Below are 18,035 nucleotides of genomic sequence, written 5' to 3'. Positions count from 1 at the left end.
TATTATAGTTGACTATAAAAAGCTTTATGAATCGCATATAGCGAGACTTGCAACCTTTTGGTTTCTATAGTTTTCCGCATTATGTCACTTTGGCTGTTGTCGACGTCTAAAATTTGTTAGCAATTGTTTGTTGTTGTTAACGCTTATTATGGGTTTTTGAAGGTTTTGGCGCGCATATTGGATATACCTTTTGCCTTTTGCGATTGTCGTCGTCCGGCGCTGGAGTCGTGCGGCGCGATGCTGCATGGCAGATAGATTAGACCTATGACTAGCGTCTTCGCAGCTGTCGATGATGCAAGCCACTGAGCGCTTGATAGACAGCTTGATGTCATGCCACACAACAATTTGTCCCAAAATAAGAAAACTAAATAAATTATATAGTTTGCTTGCCATTTGCATAATTAGAACACAACTGTTAAGATGAAATTGCGTGTCTGCGCCATATTGCTCTATATATCATTTTAATTCGAAGGCGACTTCAATTTAATTGCTTTGCCACAAACTAGTCATGAAAAATAATTAGTTTCAATTGTTATTTATGCGCGCGCTGCTCAAATAAATCGCACAGACTGTCATGCTATAAAATTGCCAAAGAAATGTCAAATAAAATTATTGAAAAACGCTGTTTGCATTTTCTATTTAATTGTCTTACGATTTTTTGTTTTTGCATTTTATTTAATATTAAATTATTGTACAGGTTGAACTTATGCAAATTGTATTTAGTTGCCATTTGTTGTATTCAAATCATAAACATTTAAATTTTCATTCATTTGACTTTTAATATGTTTAAATTTTGCGGTTTTCCTTTTTTGCTACTTAGAAATCAACTACTTTATTTACAAAATGTATTTTTCTTTTTTATTTACTCAAACTCATTTATAGTCGCTTCTTCTTCTTGCTTCGCACTATACAAAAAATGCTTACAGTGTAAACATAAAAACTACACACGCTGCTAACGGCTGTCAGTAGAATTTCTTCATATACTGTATACATATATTATAATTCTATTGACTTTTTGCTTACGTCTTTTTTTTTGTAATAGATTAAATTATTTTTGTTATTTTGTGATTTGTTTATAACAAAGGTACGTTAAATATTTACGACAAATTCAATGCATTAAAAATAATTTTAGTTATTTTCTTGCTGTTCATTCTATTCATTTCTTGTTTTACTGCTCAAAGTTGTGATTTTTTTTTTTTAATAGATTTTTTGACCTTTCGTTCCTGCGATTTAGCGCTTAGCTACTATGAGTAGAATACAACTAGAGACGACGACACACGTTCAGCTAAAAACATACTTAGTTTAGTACATTTAGCATTTAGTTGCTTTTAGTTAATATATTTTCTTTTTCATTTAAATTTATGTTTAGCTTTAGCTTGTGCAGTGGACTTGAAACTAGAAACAAATTAATCGATAAACTCAACAGTAAAGTAGCTTGAAGTTAAAAACAGAACAGAATCTTTGTTGTTTCATTTCATTTCGTATTCGCTTTCGTTTTCGTTTTCGTTTCGTTTCAGTTTTTGTTTGCTTTAGTTGGCTCATTGGCTCTTATAAACTATGGACGTAACCTCGGGATGGGAAAAAGTGCAATAAAATGTGCATTGCCATTGCTTCGTTACAAGTTAATAAGTTTTCCATTTTCATACGCAATTTCATTGTTTTGTTTCTTGGAATCATTTGCAAGCATTTGCATTTGTTTGCCTTAACAAAATAATGCTAAACAATTTGCTTACGTTTTGTTCTCATCTGGCTAAGCAGCTAAAAATGTTTAAGTGCTTCTCATTTTGTTTAAATTGTTTGTGTGTTTCCTTTTTACTTTTTTCATAAATCACAGAAAAAGTTTATATACTTTATAAATTTGCTTACGCTTTTGTTTCATTCTTGCTACAAAATAGAATTTTGTTCGAATCGAAATCGCTTGTTAAAAACAGTGACTGTTCACAGTTTGTGTACCAATTGATGCTAAAACTCGTGACGTTACCAATAGTACTATATCTATATATAGACAATATGCATGCACTTGATATTCTTTTACGGCTTAGTATATATAATATTTGTGGCCTCATAAAATTAGTTAAGATTTCATTCTTTGTTGTAAATATTTTTTTGTTTCTTTTGATTCAGTTTGCAGTTTCAGTTTGAAAACCCTCTGAACTAAATTTGATTTCAGTTTTTTTCGTTTTTTTGCATAGTCCTCTCTTGACGTTACGTTTCTTTCGTTTCTAAAATTGTTTATAATTGTTTTAGTTTTAGTTTGCTGGTAACTACTACATTGCTATGTAAAATATTTGAAATTCCACTTGATTAGTTGTATTTAATTTGTTTGTTCGACTATTTTGTATTTAGAATTTACGTTGAATTGGTTTTTGCTAAAAATTTATTACTACTATTCGTCATGACTACGTGTAATTGTTTAACTATTTGTGTTTTGCTCAAAATACTAGGCTTCAAAATTGTTTAATGTATAGGCTAGTTTATTATTATTAATTATTATGCTAAAACTACGTTCAACAGCGCTGGGCAATGGCTTCGAATTGGTTCAATTTCAAATTTATAAAAAAAATTCAAAAATATATAAAAAACGAAAATGCTATAAATGTTTTAAATTTATTTGTTTTTTGTTTGCTTTATACATAAATTCATTTATTAATTAATATGTATAATTAAAAATTGTATCACTTAAACAGCGCGGCCAATTTTAAAGCATTTAAAATTAAATTTGCATAAAGTATAAAAATGATTCGACAAGCGCCGAACATAAAATAATATTGATAATGCTACCCAAAAGAGCGAGAAAGAGAGAGAGAGAGAGAGAGTGAATTGTTTGTAATGAAATTTAAATTAAGCAGACAAATTACAGACAGCAATACATTTAAACAAATTAAGCGTGAAATTTACAAAATTCTTTTGTAGCAGAGGCAAATAATTAATTTTAAAATTAAAAAAATTGTAGTCTGGGCGCGTTATTTGACTAAGCTGAGTATGCGCTAAATCGTTATCATTATGACTTAAACTAACTAAGGTCCAGGCACAAATTTGACTGCATTAATGATATTAAGAAAAGAAAATGCTGCCGACGCAGCAGCAATAAATTTGAAATCGAACCGAGCACAGTGATTAATTAAACTAGTTGCTCATATAATTATAATGGCTGCCAATTGTAGTTTTTACTCCAGAGTTGTGGATTTATTGTTGTTGTTGTAGTTGTTTGTTGCTTGTTGTTGTTAACAATAGAAACGTACGCCATCCACTGAGAGGACCTGCTTTAATTTTCATTTATTCTGTCGATTTGGTTCCGTATACAGCTGCACACCTTCCACGGTAAATATTGAGGTTTCTGCAAGCAAATAAAATATGTTTAATAATTGTTGCATAAATATTAAAATTTAAAGCGCACAAAACATGCAAATTTATCTCACACTCGTTGGCATTCTCTCGCTCTCTCAGGCTGTAACCGCAGCAGCTCAACTGTGTTTGTGGTTTTTTCTCTGTGTGTGTTTGTGTGTGTGCATAGACCTTTCCGCTTGCGCTCATTAGTTGTGTTTTAATTGATTTTCATTCCTGCTGCAGCTTCTAATTTAACCTCTAATGCATCATGGGCTAGACCCAAAGCACTGATTGCATATTTTTGACTGCAATTAGCATAATGTGAAACCAAAATCAACTCGACCAAACTGTTTGCATCGACGTTAATCACATTTTAAGCACACACATTAAGCCGGACCTTGTGCCTTGGCTGCTGCACTTGAATTTGCCCCATTAAGTGGCATAGCCATGCCACGTTGCATGCAATGAATGCAATTGCACAATTTGCAAATTTCACTGCACTGAGTTTCTCTATTTCGAGCCTTTTGGGGGGTTCGTTCTTTATGTTTTGCGTTGAAATGTGCTTCGTTTATGGCCAGGCCAGTGCAGTTCAGTGTAGACCAGTTGCTTAAATATGCTTTGCAGGCTTTTCTCTCGCTTTGCTAAGTCTGATTAATGCATTGGCTGCCAGGCAGGCAGGCCAAAGCTCGTTTAAGCAATTTATGCAAGATTTGTGCTTGGAGCCTCCGCTTTGACTAATGCCTAATGATAAGCACACAGTGTATGATAATTTGTTTGATATTTATAGCTGTGTTTACTCGCTTTTAATTGTATGGATTGCATTTAATTTGGGGTTTAGTTTCGCATTAGTTTCAGTTTTAAATTTGTTTAGTTTTTCAGTTTGTTTCTCACATTTTCACTCACTACACATTTATCTAATTTCCTTTTCCATTTGTGTGCTTGTAATTGAAAAAGGACTACATAACTCGCGCCCTAATTCCGGTTACTCGTTGCCTGCTTAAGCGTCTCTCTAATTCCAGTTACTCGCTAAAACATTTCTCGCTTTATATCCTTCTACTCGCTTTACTCGTTACCAAAGTGGCGCCTTTGATTTCGTTTCACTTGCTGTTCTTAATTTGTGTTGCATCTCTCGCTTTCTCGTGCCACTCGTTGCCTGCTTAAGCATCTCTCGCTTTATATTCTCCTACTAGCTTTACTCGTTGCCAGAGTGTCGCTTTCAATTTCGTTTCACTTGCTGTTTTCGTTACAATTTACTTTAAATTTACTACTTGAATTAATTTGAGTTGCATCTCTCGCTTTTTTCTGTTACTCGTTGCCTGCTCAAGTATCTCTCGCTGTTTCCTGTTGCTTCTATCGTCTTATTTCCTGTTACTCGTTGCCTGATTTAATATCTCTCGCCTGCTACTCGCTTTACTCATTGCTACTCTTTGCCACGTGCTGCTCTCGTTCCATTTCACTTTACACTTGCTACTTGAATTAATTTGAGTTGCATCTCTCGCTTTATTTCCCACTACTCGTTGCCTTATAAGCTGCTACTCGCTTTACTTGTTGCCATTCTTGCCACATGCATCGCCTTTGCTTCAGTTTCACTTGCTCCTCTCGTTACATTTCACTTTACACTTTACTTTACTATTTGAATTAATTTGTCTTGTCTGTTCTGTTACTTTGCCTCAATTGCATTGCTCACAACACTTTATCCACCTTCTAAACTAATTGCTTTAGTGCTTGCTGGCTTACACCTTGCCACAGCTGCAACGTCAACTTGTTGCAACAGCTAGACGCATTTTTTACACGTTTTACTCGACAGAAACACAGACACACAAATTAAAACGTAAAAACGCAATTACTGTTAACTACTCGTTGTAGCCGAGGCACAAACATTAGTTAAACAGACAACCACAACAGAGTGAGCGTGAGTTTGTATAAAACTTAAATGAGTTGTCGAGCAAAGGACCAGAGCACAAGGCCTATAAACTTGCTCAAGCTCAAGGCTCAAGCTCAAACAATTTGTTGTGTTGCTTTTTAATTGCTTTGGTTTCAGGGGCTAGACAATGCGCAACTTTCGTAAATATTTAATAAATGAATTCAATGCGATTGAATGACTGAGACTTACCGTCTGGCAATTCGTAGAGTTTCTTTGGCAATTGCGCAAAGTAGGGATGCTGCAGTGCCTCATCGGCGCCAATGCGCTGCTCGGGATTCAATTGCAGAAAGGCGTTCGCTATCGTTTCACCCTCAATAATGTCGTACAGCCGTGGAAAATTGTGACCCAGTTTGCGTGGTCGATAGAAACCTGCAGAACGTTACGCAAATTGCATTTAGAAGTAGTAGTAGTAAAGGCTTTGGGGCCAATTACTTACCAAGCTTGTGTGGTTTGTAGCCGGGAAAATGTGTAACGCCTGGCCACGTGTCCTCGGTGGGCGTGCCAAGCAATTTGAATATCTTATCCAGCTGATCGTAGGTATCACGTATGCCGGGAAATGTTGGCATGCCAGTGACCATTTCCACAAATATGCAGCCGACGCCCCACATATCCAACGATGTTGAATACTCAGTGCTGCCCAGCAGGACATCTAAAAGGAAGAGAGAGAGAGAGGGAGAGTAAAGTCAGAGCTTGGTTCGTTAGGTAAATGCACTTTTTGTATGAAAATAAATTGCAATTTTAAATAAATAAACAGTGGGAGTAGCCTGGGCTGGCACACTGACTGACTGACTGACTGACAGACAGACAGACCAGTGTGTGTAGCTGCCTTTGGTCTAACAAAGTTTCGGTGTGTGAGCATAAAAGGTGAGGCAGGCCACAGCCTGCGGCCTTAGGCCACACTTCAGCTGCTGGTCAAGCTTCGTCTGGCAAGAAGTGCAGATTAAATTTGTTTAACATGCTTTGCCTTTGCCCAGTGGAGTTGCATATTAAAATAAAAAAGAAAGCAGTGGAAGGCGCATAATATGCTTAACTTTGTTTTCGCTGCAGTTTTCAATTTAGCGCTACGAAAATTGATGAGCAGCAAAAGGAATTAATCTGATTGCAAACTACTTAGCAGGGATTATTATGCATAAACCTAGGTGTTTGCTTTTGTAATACGAAATTGAATTGTGACGCGACTAATTAAACCAACTAAACAATAGTTTGCTTAGCTTAACTTTAACAGCTTGCTTGGGTTTGATCGATTGGGCGTACCTGGTGGACGGTACCATAACGTCACCACCTCATGTGAATAGGTGTGACTGGGCACGCTTTTGGCGCGAGCCAAACCAAAATCGGCAAGCTTCAGTTCACCACAATCGCTGATGAGCAGATTCTGTGGCTTCACATCGCGATGCAGCACGCGACGCTTGTGGCAGTAGGAGAGGCCGCGCAGTAGCTGGAAGAGGAACAGACGCACATTGCGATGGTCCAGTCCGCCCGGATGCTTTTCCATATATTGTGATAAATCGGTATTCTGTAAGAAAAATGGAATTTTAAGCTTGACTAGTCAAGTGGGTGGGTGGGGTGTGCTTACCACATATTCAAATACAAATGTGAGTGTTTCGCGTGTGTGCACAATATCGTGCAACGTCACAATGTTGCTGTGTTTCAGTTCTTTGAGCAGCGAGGCCTCGCGTATGGCCGTAAACGGTGCGCCCTCCTCCTCCTGCAGTCGTATCTCCTTCAGTGCAACTCGCTGGTAGGTTAATCTGTAGCAGAGGCAAGAACAGAAATTAATAAAATAAATAGCAGACAGTCAACATACCCAAACAAGGAATTAGCTGGCCGCATAACGAGACTCACACAGACGCAACGGCATCTGCCACAAAATATGCTTAAATTAGGCTCTAAGCCCACCACCCACACAGGCTAGCTAGCCACCCACTAACATTTATACAAGGCCGCACATTTGAAGTGTCAAATTAGGTTAAATTATTTGACACTCTGCCACAAGCGCTGACAATTTATGTTCGCCGCCTGCCGCCAGAGCGACGCACAAAAATTCTAATTGGAAGTGAACACCCGCCCAGTCGTTCCGCTCCTGCTCGTAGGAGCTTCCATAAAAGCACCACAAATCCCAGACATAAAGTAGTTACTTTAAGCGGCGTTGCTGCCTTCAATGTCAAAGTGCATTGGGGGAGAAAAAGTTTGTGGAAAAAACTTTTTATGGCTAAACATATTCAAAGAGGTCCTTTGCTCGCTCGCTTTGTATTTTCTTTTCTGCGAGTTAATTCTGTACGCGATTTTAGCTAATTGTCAGTTGATGTTGTGCGCCAAAAACCCAAAAGTGTTTTAGTTAATGATGATGAGCAGCGCTGAGTGTAGCTGATGCCAATGATGCTGCTGCTGCTGCTGCTCTCGATAGTAGCTGAGTGCTAGATAATGGGCTTAAATTGATGCCATCAACTGTGTTGCTCTTGCCTAATGTAACTAACTCGGCTAATTTGCTTATTTGGATCAGACGAAAATTTTGTTGATAGTTCAACCAGATTATAATCAATTGCTGCTAGTTGCACTTAAAGTAAATGAAAACTGATTGGAAGTGCAAGTAATCAAGCCAAAGGGAAGATTGACAGAAGTGTGGGATGTAAATGAAAAGTGATGGGAATCCTTCTAAAGAGAAGACGAAGTCTGTGAGGAATTCTAAATTAATTTAGCTCATCATGCTATGAATGAATGATGAAATTGAGGGATAAGCTAATATAATATATAGTCTGGAATGATTTCAAAATTAATTTAGCTCATCATGATATAAATGAATGATGATATTGAAGCTAATATAATGATTTCTTGTAATAAATGCTACGCTCTCTATAAAAAATCGTCTTTGTTTTTAAGATCTTCAGGAATATTGAAGGAGTTCTTCAAAAGAGGAGATTGAAAGATGTTTGGGAGGAATTCTAAATGAATCTAGCTCATAATGATAATGATGTTAGTGCAGTATAAATTTAATTTCTGCAGGCAAAGTTAGACATAAAGACATTCCATTCTATAACATTACTTCTTTCTAGCATGACAGAGCTAATAGTAAAGGCTAAGCTAATATAAAGATTTCTACTAGTAAAAGCTTCATCTTAGTTTTTAAAATCTAGCTAATAAAGAATTTCGCACAAGCTTCTAATACCTTTTTCTTCTTCTACATATTATAAGTTAAATTCTTTCTATACTTGTTGAGTTGTATTTAGAGTCTTTAAGGTTTTGGAGTCTTTAAGGTTTTAGCTTACGTAAAGGTACAAGCTAATATAAAACTTTATTAGTGCTAGTTATCCCTTTTTTTTTCTTTTGTAGCTTAGGCATAAGTGATGCTCCTTTCTATTAAGCTACTTGCTTACTGTACTTTATCTCTTGCTTTATCGCATCACCTTCGTCTAATAACTTTCTCTTGGCGCACATTTTTTACATTTTATAGTCACATGAAGCATTTTGCGTTGTGTCTTAAGTATTTACTTTCAACAATATATTTTTATTGCAACATCAGATGGCACTTTATCACTCGCAGTAGTAGTTGTCGTATTTAGTGGTTAGCCTTGCAGCTGTCGAGTGTTGTAAAATGTTGGCAAATCTTGTATGCACGGAACCCGCATACACAACCTTATCAATTAAGCCTTTTTATGCATGTGTGTGTGTGTGTGTCAGTGTGTGCGCCTTTTTATAGCCAACAAAGTGAATGCCATAAAGTGCTTATGTCTTTGCGCATCCTGCGACATGGAGCATGAAGCTGCTAACATCCTTGCAGGCAAACATGCGAAATTTTACATGTAAGCAGCAGCAATAGCGACATCAACAGCTGTTGCTGCTGTTGTTGTCTTCGCTCGATGCTCGAAAAGTGTCTCAGGCAAATTACACGCTGACAACAGGCAGGCAACATGGCTAAGGTTAGCTTATTACATTGCCTGGGAGTGGGAGAGTTGCAACTGCTCAAAGTGCCATGAAATATGCATGAGGAAGCGCTTGAGAGTGGGAGACGTCGTCAGCTGGTTGTTAATTTCTAACTGGGTCAACACAGCAGAGTTGGCTACATATTAAACAAGACGTGTGGCTAAGCAAATCCCTCTTTAGTTATTTTTGGGGTAAAAGTTTGCTGCCTTAAGCTAAAAATAATACAAGCCAAGCTTGAGTTTTAACAAGTTCAATAAAAAATAGATTTGCCTGCTCTCCCCCACTTTCGCTTCTTATCGTTCGCAGCTGCTGTTGACCTACTAAATGCTAATCAGCAGCCTGGCCTGGCAGTAAATCTTTAAGGCTCTTACAATGATGCAAAGTGAAATCATTCGTGAAAGCTTTTGACAATTGACAAGCAGCAGCAAATAAACTCCTCGCATAAATCTTTTGTGGGCCAAACAAAATTAGAGCCAAAAACGCGTTGACCCAAATCTTTCGTCGTCCCCCCTTATGAAAAGCTAATCAGCAAGCCAAGCAGAGCAGAAGCGAAAACCAAAGAAAACTGCGAAAACTCAAAAGTTATGCGCACTTTTCTTTCTTTTTTTTTTTTGAGCGTTTTGTTATTTGGCAGGCAGCGCATTTGCCATTTTGGCCAAGATAAATTAGAGCGAATTAATTGCATGACGTATAAACAAAGCTTAATTGGAACTCATTTCGCATGTGGCGCACGCTGCATGCCAAATGAGTAAGGACTGGAGAGAGAGCAAAAGAGAGTGAACCTACTTTTGTATACGTGGTGTATAGTCGCGTAGCTAGTGAGTGGGTGGTTCGGTATCTTTGCTAGTCAGCGCAAATGATTGTCAAATAAATCACAAAATAAAATACATGATGCCAGCAAAACTCTGAGCTCGACATCTTGGGCAAATGCAACTGACAGCGCACCAAACACCCACCCACCCCCTGATAAAAGGGCATACATCAGAATAAAATATCCCTCTGCTTGGAGCTGTCATAAAGGTGACGAAGCTTGTTCCTTGTAGCTGCTGCCTGTTAGGCTCGTCGTTTGTCAAATTATGAGCACAAATCAGCGCAGAGCGCAGCGCAAATGAGGCGGCATTTGTTAACACTAGTAATGGGGGGTGGGGTGGGTGTTGGGTTGGGTGGGTTTGCAATCTATTGTGTCACCAAAGGGTTAAAAAAGTGCGTAGCAGCCAAAAGGCTAAACAATTGTTATTTTGAGCCGCTCTGACTCTGATGAGCTTGCAACAATTTTTTGCTTTTTTTAGTTACTGTGCTCATTTCTTTTTTAGTGCTTGCAACTGTGGCCGGCGCGCTATTGTTGCTAGTCCCTTTTTCGCTCGCTTTCTCTCTGTGTGTGTGCCATTTTTTATGTCCTGGCTGTCTGTCCGTGTGTCCTGCTTGGCGTGATTGATAGCCTCGCATTTGCATGGCTGGGAAAACTGAAACTCTGTGTAAAATGCTGCTCTGTTGCTGGCACTAAATCTGTAACTGGGCTGCGCTGTAATGAGGCTGCAGCAGTTGCTCTCCACACACATATATATATATATCCTTTTAGATATATGCATATATATAGTCAAGGCAAACTGTGTGTGTGTGTGTGTGTGTGATAAATAAATCAAGACGCAAAATGGCGGCCAAGTCAGTTTCCTCAACTCGTTTGCATTGTCACAGAATTTTTGCCTAAAAAGGCATTTTGATTTAGGCAAACCCTTGCCACACCCCCAACTACTACACATACTACGCCCCCCCCTGTCTTCATTTGTCAGCTTGAGCGCTTGTCAAAATTCATAGCCCAGTCCCGGTCGCTCCGCCTTGCTACAAGGCACAATTTTGTTTAACCCACTAACATAGTGGCTACATATATAACCCACCACCCACCCAGACTCTTGATTGATGTCACACTTACTTGCTAAATCCTTTGTAGACTGTCGCATAGGAGCCTTCGCCCAGCGGTTCCAGTTTCACATACGCCTCCTGCTTGCCAAATGGTGAGTCGCCCTGTTTCGGAGAGAGAGAGAGAGAAAAAATGCCAATTAGCAATTAGTACTTTCAAGTTGCTCCTGCAAGTATAATTTGAAATTTGCGTGTGCAGCAAGCAGCGCAAAAGTATGCCACAGAAAATGCTTAATTAATTTGATTTAATTTGCAAGCGAAACTCTTCAAGTTGTCAACGTCGAGAGCCACATGAAAAACTGTGGCGTTCGCTGCTAATCAAATCAATTTTAATTATTTAATTGCAGTCAATTTAAGCACAGCACAATATTGAGAAGAAATGCTAATTAGATTTATAATTGCAAGTGCTTGTTATTAAATTAAATCAAGCAAAAATTGAGCTATGCTGACATTATACAAATTAATAATAAAAAATCATTATATAAGTTATATGCCTATATTTTAGAATTTTTAATACTTTTCTTTAATTTATTTAAACATTAATGCATGCGGAATATTCCAAGCAAGCTCTTGCTGAAATATAAAATAATTAAGCATATTTAGTGCTTAATTGTTTGCTGATAATAATCATAATAATGAACAGCGTTGTCAAATTTGGCTATTCGCACGTCAGATCTGCAGTTAGCGGAAATTCCAGCTATTTGAAAAATGAAGCAATAAATTGAAAACATCGATGTTCCCACTATCGATGGTTTTGCAGCTCTACCTGGTAATGAGTTTCTCTAGCGTAACTTTGAGAACATTTCGACGTTAGAGAAACTCATTACCGACTTATCAAATCATTGCTTATTAAATGCATTTTGTATTCGGAACACTCAGAGCCGGAGGCTAAGGGTCCCACCAAGACAAATTTCAAAGAGATTAAAAATTTTCAATAATATGTTAGCCAGCAACAGTTCAGAGTTGTCAGTTAACCGACTGGCGGCTATAACCAGTTGTGAATTACAAGCGCACAGCAGTTGTGTTGAGCAGAAACGCATATAAGTATGCAATGCTTTTGCAAGCAGAGCCTGCGCAATGTGCACTGTGGGCAAAAGTCAATAAAATACACTTAAGGCAAACTGTTGCTGCTTGTTTAGTTTATATATTGAAATTAATTGAAATTAATGTGTGTGTGTGTGTGTGTGTGTGTGTGTGTGGTACTTACGCCAAACGCACTGAAACGTTTGCGTCGCGGATGTGGATCCTGTTTATTGAGAAATACTTCGGATTTGGGTCTGGGCGGCTTCTTGGGTCGCATAACAACATGCGAATGGTATTTCATTTCCTCTCTAATGTCCTCGTCCAAGAGTTTGCTGTCCGAGGAGACGGACAATTGTCGCTGTACGCGATCATGATGGTCGGTGCTGTCTGTGCTGCGCCAGTCTGCAAGGAAGCAAAGGAAATAATTTTAATGAGTTATGCTTGAAGTCTAAATTAGTGCAAAAGACTTGTCAAGTGGCCAGGCCAACAAAGTGAAAAGGCCAAGAGCGTAGAGCTCGCTCAAGTGCTATAAACAACAAGCGGCGGCCACTATAGAATAAAGAAAATGCGTTCATTGTATGCGGCAAACAATAATGAGGCAGCAAGCTGCTCAACGTTGAGCTGTGCCTCATTATGTTGCCAGGATATCAATAAAGCTTTGGAAATGAAACCAATTTCAACAAACAGAAAAATGTACATATAGCAAAACTAATATAAATATCATTTGCCATACAGCAGCAACAGCTGCAAGTTGGTCTAGGACAAAGTTTCAGCTACGCAGTGGGTCACCTAGTAACCTGGTGATATATTCATTGACTTGGCCAAGTGCAGCAGCAAAAACTACGCGGCAGCTGGCTTTCATTTACTTTTACAATTTGTTTGCATTGCCACTGCCACGCCCACAAAGGCAGCGTCGACAGCATTCAGCACGTTGCTCTGTGCTCTGGCTCTGTGTTTGTTTGGTTTTCTATTTGAGCACTAATTACATTTTAAATTATGTTTGCTTTTGGCCACGTTGGCTGCAGCGCCCGTCCCGCTCTCAATCTCATGCGCACCTGCAGGCAACGCCTGCCCCTCCCCCTCCCCTTCTCACTCCACTGCAGCTTGTGGTTTTATTGAAATATTTATATAATAAAGTTGCAACGACTGTGCGGCGGCTGCAGCTCCACCTTTGGTTTCAGTTGCACTTCTCATAAATTGGTTTTGTTACAGCTTAGAGTTACATTCGTAGCAACTAAGGTGGGCGCCGCCATGCTGTGGCTATAACTCATATATGTTATCGTATATATATTGCTGGTGCATCCAACTGTACACAGCAGCAGCAGCAGCAGCAGCTGGCGCTGAGTTCAGCCAGCAAATGATATTAAATGCGCAAAAGTTTGATAACAGCAACTGCAATTTATTTAGTGCCAAGTGCAGTAAATTTTAGTGCTTAATTTTAATTGCTTTCAAACAATTCAGAGCTGCTAGTCAAAATATATTAGAATGCAATTTAAATTTGAAGCAAAAGTATTTCAATTTTTAGTACATTGTTTGATATATCAAATTATACTTTAGTCAAAGTCACTTATGCTAAGCCTACAGACTAATTTGATTTTGTTGCTGCCATAGAAATCAATTGGCAACTACTTACCTAGCTTTGTATAATGAAATTGATTCTCAGCTCTGCTTTTTAAACTCGCTACTTGAACTTAAGTTAGTTCTACTCGATTCAATGACTATTGCCAATGGCTTTCACCCACATTATGACACTAGTTTAATGCCAACTTTGCCATTAGCCTCAACCCCATATAGCAGTTGCCACTTTAAACTTTGCTACATTATGATTGCCAAATGATTATCGCTTGGCACTTGACGTAGCAACCAATCGATTGGATCTCAGAGCCTGGCACACTTGGCAAATACACACAATGGCCATATACATATAGTTATATAGCTAGAATATTGGAATCGTTTGTTTGTTGTCATCATTGGCTGAACAATTTTACAGCCACTTTGTCGAATGTTCAGTCAATTTTTGCAAATCAAATGGAAATTTATTTTTTCTGTTGCCAGCTGAATTTCTTTTGCTAAAGTTTTGGCTTTTATTTGTCTCATTTATGTTGCGCATTTAATCGCTGTCAAGCATTTGCCATGTAAGCAGACACACACACACACACATGTACTTTATATATATGTGTGTATGTGTGCTCTGCAGCAGACGTGCAAGAAGTTTGCCTCAAAAGTTTTTGCTCGCCCACAATCAGCTGCTGTTGAATTTTTAATTTTTATGTTAGTAATTTCTCAACATTTTGCTCTCTCTCTCAAGCTCCTCTCTAGACTCAGGACTCGACGCTGTCTGCGAACAGGAAGCTGTGCGCTTGAGCTTCATGCGGAAACATCTTGTGCGCGCATATTAAATTTGGTTTTATTTATTTTTTGTTTCTCTGCCTCACACACACACACACACACACACACATAGCATTTTTTTCTTCGCCTTTATTTTTTGCGTTTGGGGAGGCGTGAATATAAAAAATGCGAGCCATAGTAGACAAGTCTTGTGTATGGAGTGAGTGCTTTTGGCCAAGTGTAGCAGGGCCATTGACTGTAGCCGACTATTCTATATGGCCAGGCTATATATAAACATTTGAAGTCTGTAGTTGAATATGGGTTACAAGGCTCAAACTGCAATGCAATCGTAAAGTTTTAGTCCCTCCCGAAAAATGTGTAAATTGCTGCAGTTAAAAAGAAAACATAGTGGGCGGAGTGGGGCATAAACAAATGTTTTCTTGTTGCGCAACAAATGAAATATTCATAAAAGTACAAATGAGCTTGAGTTGGATTTCGACTTGAGCGTGGAGTGGGGCCAGATTGAAAGGTTTTTGTTGTTAGTATAAAATGGAAGTTTTAAATTCGAACTGTATTCTAGGCTGGTATTAAATATTTATTGAAATTCTTAAGCCAGCAGCTGTTACGAAATAATTTTAGAAAACACAGAATTCTCATTTAAGTGCAAGAGTCTTAGTCGTTCTTATTAAATATTGATTAGATTTGAAAGTTTCCAGACTTAAGTTTTTAGAGATTAGAGTTTGTAACATTAATTTGTACTATTTAGCTAATAATAATAGTTGCAGTTTTGCTTACAGCTTGATCAAGGCACGCAGTTATATAAAGTAAGTGCGGCTTATGTTTGCTTTTCGTCAAGCAGCGGCAATGAAATGAGTTAGTTTTGCTAAGAATGTCGCACTGCACTTGCTCTCACTTTGAATGTCCGCAAACTACTGAACTTGGCGCGTGCCTAACCTGCGCTCTAAGCAAAAAAAAGTCAGGCGACGTCGTTGCTTAGAGAGTAAGCGCAGTCGAGAGCGCTCTCGATCGCTGTCGGTCAGCGCTTAGCTATATGAGGACTGCGCTGCCTTTGCTGTGAGAGAGAGAGTGTGAGAACGTCGCTGCCTTAGCCCTAGCAAATGCAGCGCTCTAAGCAAAAAGAGTCAGGCGACGTCGTTGCTTAGAGAGTCAACGCAGTCGCGCGCTCTCGATCAGCGCTTAAAGCTGCGCTGCCTTTGTTGTGAGAGAGAGGGTGTCTGCCTGAGCACATGATTGAATATTCTATCATGACCTTAACTTTGCTGCGAGAGTGCGTCGCTGCATTTGCTGTGTGAGCTGAGCATAGCGCTGCTTTTGAGAGTGCGTCGCTGCCTTAACTGCCTGAGGACTGCGCGGCCTTTACTCTGAGAGTGCGCGCCAGCGCTTGCTCTAAGTAAGCACCGTTAGCCATGAATGGAATATTCCAGCATGTCATGTGCTGAGTGGAAGCGTCGCTGCCCTTTGCTTTGAAACTGCAGCTTGCATTTGCTTTGATTAACCGTTGCTTTAACTCTGATTGTGAGACTTGACATGACTTAATTTAAGTTTTGCCTATTCACAATATTTTTAAACTTGCCCACAACTAAATTCTCCACTTACAATAAACTACATTCTTTCTTAACAGAGCTCAGTTCTCAGTGAATTACGGTTTGCCCTACTCATAAAAATTTCCTTTACTTTACAGCGTACTCATAAACTTATATGGGCCAGCTATGTAGCTCCAGAGCTTTGAGTGATGTATAGACTACAAATGTGCTTGGGGAGTTAAGAGAGGTGTACACCACCCCCCCGGAGAGTGCGTAGTAAGTTTGCTGCTCAAGTTTTATTACTTTACACGCGTCAACAGCAGGCAGCGCGTAAAAAATCAGAACAGGAAAAATGATAAAGCAACACACAAAGTGCACAAATTTCGCTTGTAAAATGAAAACAATGAAAATTATGCAAGCGCGCATTACATTGCACAGCAAAAAGAGAGAAAAGAGAAAATAAAGTGACATTAAAAAAAGCAAAAAGAAATGGAAATGAAATGATAAAAATAGCAGGAGGCGCTAGAGCAGCAGACTGACTGAGGATGCGTGGTGGACTGTTTGGTGGTTTTATATAGTTATGCAAATGCTATGCAAGGATGTCACGTCCTGCTGTGACTTAAAGCCAAACGCATGGAGAACGACAACACATGAGACCAGAAAAATGCGACAACTGCTGCAAATATGAAGAGCAGAGAGAAATTTGCTGTTTACACTGCTCGGTCGGCTCCCCCCTGAGGCATTTTGCTCTGGCTACTTTTGATATCGCGCACCAGCAGGGGTATTCATTTAGTAGGGTGTGCTCTGTTGGCCTTTTGCATTATTGCATATTATGTACACATATTTGTTTTTGGCTTTGCAGCATTATTTATGACACAAAGCTCTCTCTCTCGCTCTCTCTCACTCCACACTATAAAATCTGTGCACTTGAGTGGGTCACAAAGCAAAAAAAATAATAAAATGTTTATAATATAAATAAAAAAATAATATTGCTGTCAGCTGCACATAAAAATGTTACTTTTGCATTTGCATAACTACAAAATGGCACTTGGGCTTCCATTTGCTTTCTCTTTCGCTCTTTTACTCATATAATCATCATCAAAGTTGTGTGATTGTTGCTATTACAGCATACCCTGTAATATGTTACTATAACTGAGTGCAGTATTATAATTTTATATATCAACTCTATTTTGAATGGAATGAACTTTGCTGCTAGCAGAATTTATTTAGTGCCAGTAATTCGCATAATTTAATTTTAAATTTTTTAGCATTTTATAAAATATAAGTATTTATAAGAATTATTTAATTACAGTTAGTTTAGAATTTTATAAAAAATATTTTTATGAATTATTTAATTACAGTTCCAATTTACTGCATATTTCGAAATTTATTTGATATTAACAGAATTATTTAGTTTTAATTTAAATTCAATTTTTATATTAAAGTTACTTTGAGAACAGCAACTAATTGAAAATATCTACAAAAATTTTACTAATTTATTTATTAAATATTGCCTATTAAATTTTTGTGCTGAGTTCATAAATTGTTTAAAGATTTAATTAACTGTAGCAAACTTGTTAATAAATTTTGCTCTCATCAGATTTTAACTTAATCCTACAAAATGAATTATTTATAGATCTATAACTAATAAATAAACTTAGACGAAATAACTTTGCATACTCATACTCATTGAAGAATTGCAATTATTTAAACCAAACTCTCATAATTTATATCGCTTTGAGCTTTTTGTTTACACCAAATCGCTGTCTCTATCTCTTCTAGTTACACTTGCATCTATTTCAATCAAGGATATGCTTTAGCTCATTCCATACTTTTTAGTAACTCCCTTGACTTTAGTTTGCTCTTATTGTTATTGTTATTCATATACGCGTGTCACGCATTTGCGTAAAAATTTAATAAAGCAAAACACACACACACGACCATTGAAGCTGTCACAAATACAAATAAAATGTGTGTGTGCGTGTGCGTTTATATATGCAAAAGCGTACAGGATACAGGATATTTGTGGTAGCCGCGCTTTTGCTTGGGTC

General features: G+C 38.1%; 1 protein-coding gene and 1 non-coding gene across 6 annotated transcripts in view; both read right to left on the bottom strand.

Annotated features, from left to right (window-relative positions):
- Positions 1 to 2,892: 2,892 nt before the first annotated feature.
- The window catches only part of LOC108599605 (cyclin-dependent kinase 14), a 101,131-nt gene continuing 85,988 nt past the window's right edge, over positions 2,893 to 18,035 (bottom strand). For 4 of the 5 annotated variants that reach the window (XM_033293413.1, XM_033293414.1, XM_017986561.2 and 1 more), the window contains 7 exons: positions 12,297 to 12,514; positions 11,103 to 11,194; positions 6,828 to 7,002; positions 6,506 to 6,767; positions 5,688 to 5,900; positions 5,441 to 5,620; positions 2,893 to 3,337 (listed from right to left, as the gene is read on the bottom strand). In XM_033293413.1, coding sequence (XP_033149304.1) covers positions 3,273 to 3,337; positions 5,441 to 5,620; positions 5,688 to 5,900; positions 6,506 to 6,767; positions 6,828 to 7,002; positions 11,103 to 11,194; positions 12,297 to 12,514 — 1,205 coding nt within the window. In that variant the 3' untranslated portion in view covers positions 2,893 to 3,272. Of the gene's footprint in view, positions 3,338 to 5,440; positions 5,621 to 5,687; positions 5,901 to 6,505; positions 6,768 to 6,827; positions 7,003 to 11,102; positions 11,195 to 12,296; positions 12,515 to 15,235; positions 15,343 to 18,035 lie in introns of those variants that run through there. The other variant, XM_017986560.1, reaches the window with a different exon arrangement.
- LOC117134820 lies at positions 11,955 to 12,020 on the bottom strand. Its single transcript, XR_004458867.1, has one exon. It is a non-coding gene; the product is annotated as a U7 small nuclear RNA (small nuclear RNA).

This window comes from Drosophila busckii, chromosome 3L (assembly GCF_011750605.1).
Source record: "Drosophila busckii strain San Diego stock center, stock number 13000-0081.31 chromosome 3L, ASM1175060v1, whole genome shotgun sequence".
Taxonomy (NCBI): domain Eukaryota; kingdom Metazoa; phylum Arthropoda; class Insecta; order Diptera; family Drosophilidae; genus Drosophila; species Drosophila busckii.
The sequence above is the reverse complement of the archived record's forward strand: the minus strand, read 5'-3'. Positions and strand labels throughout refer to the sequence as shown.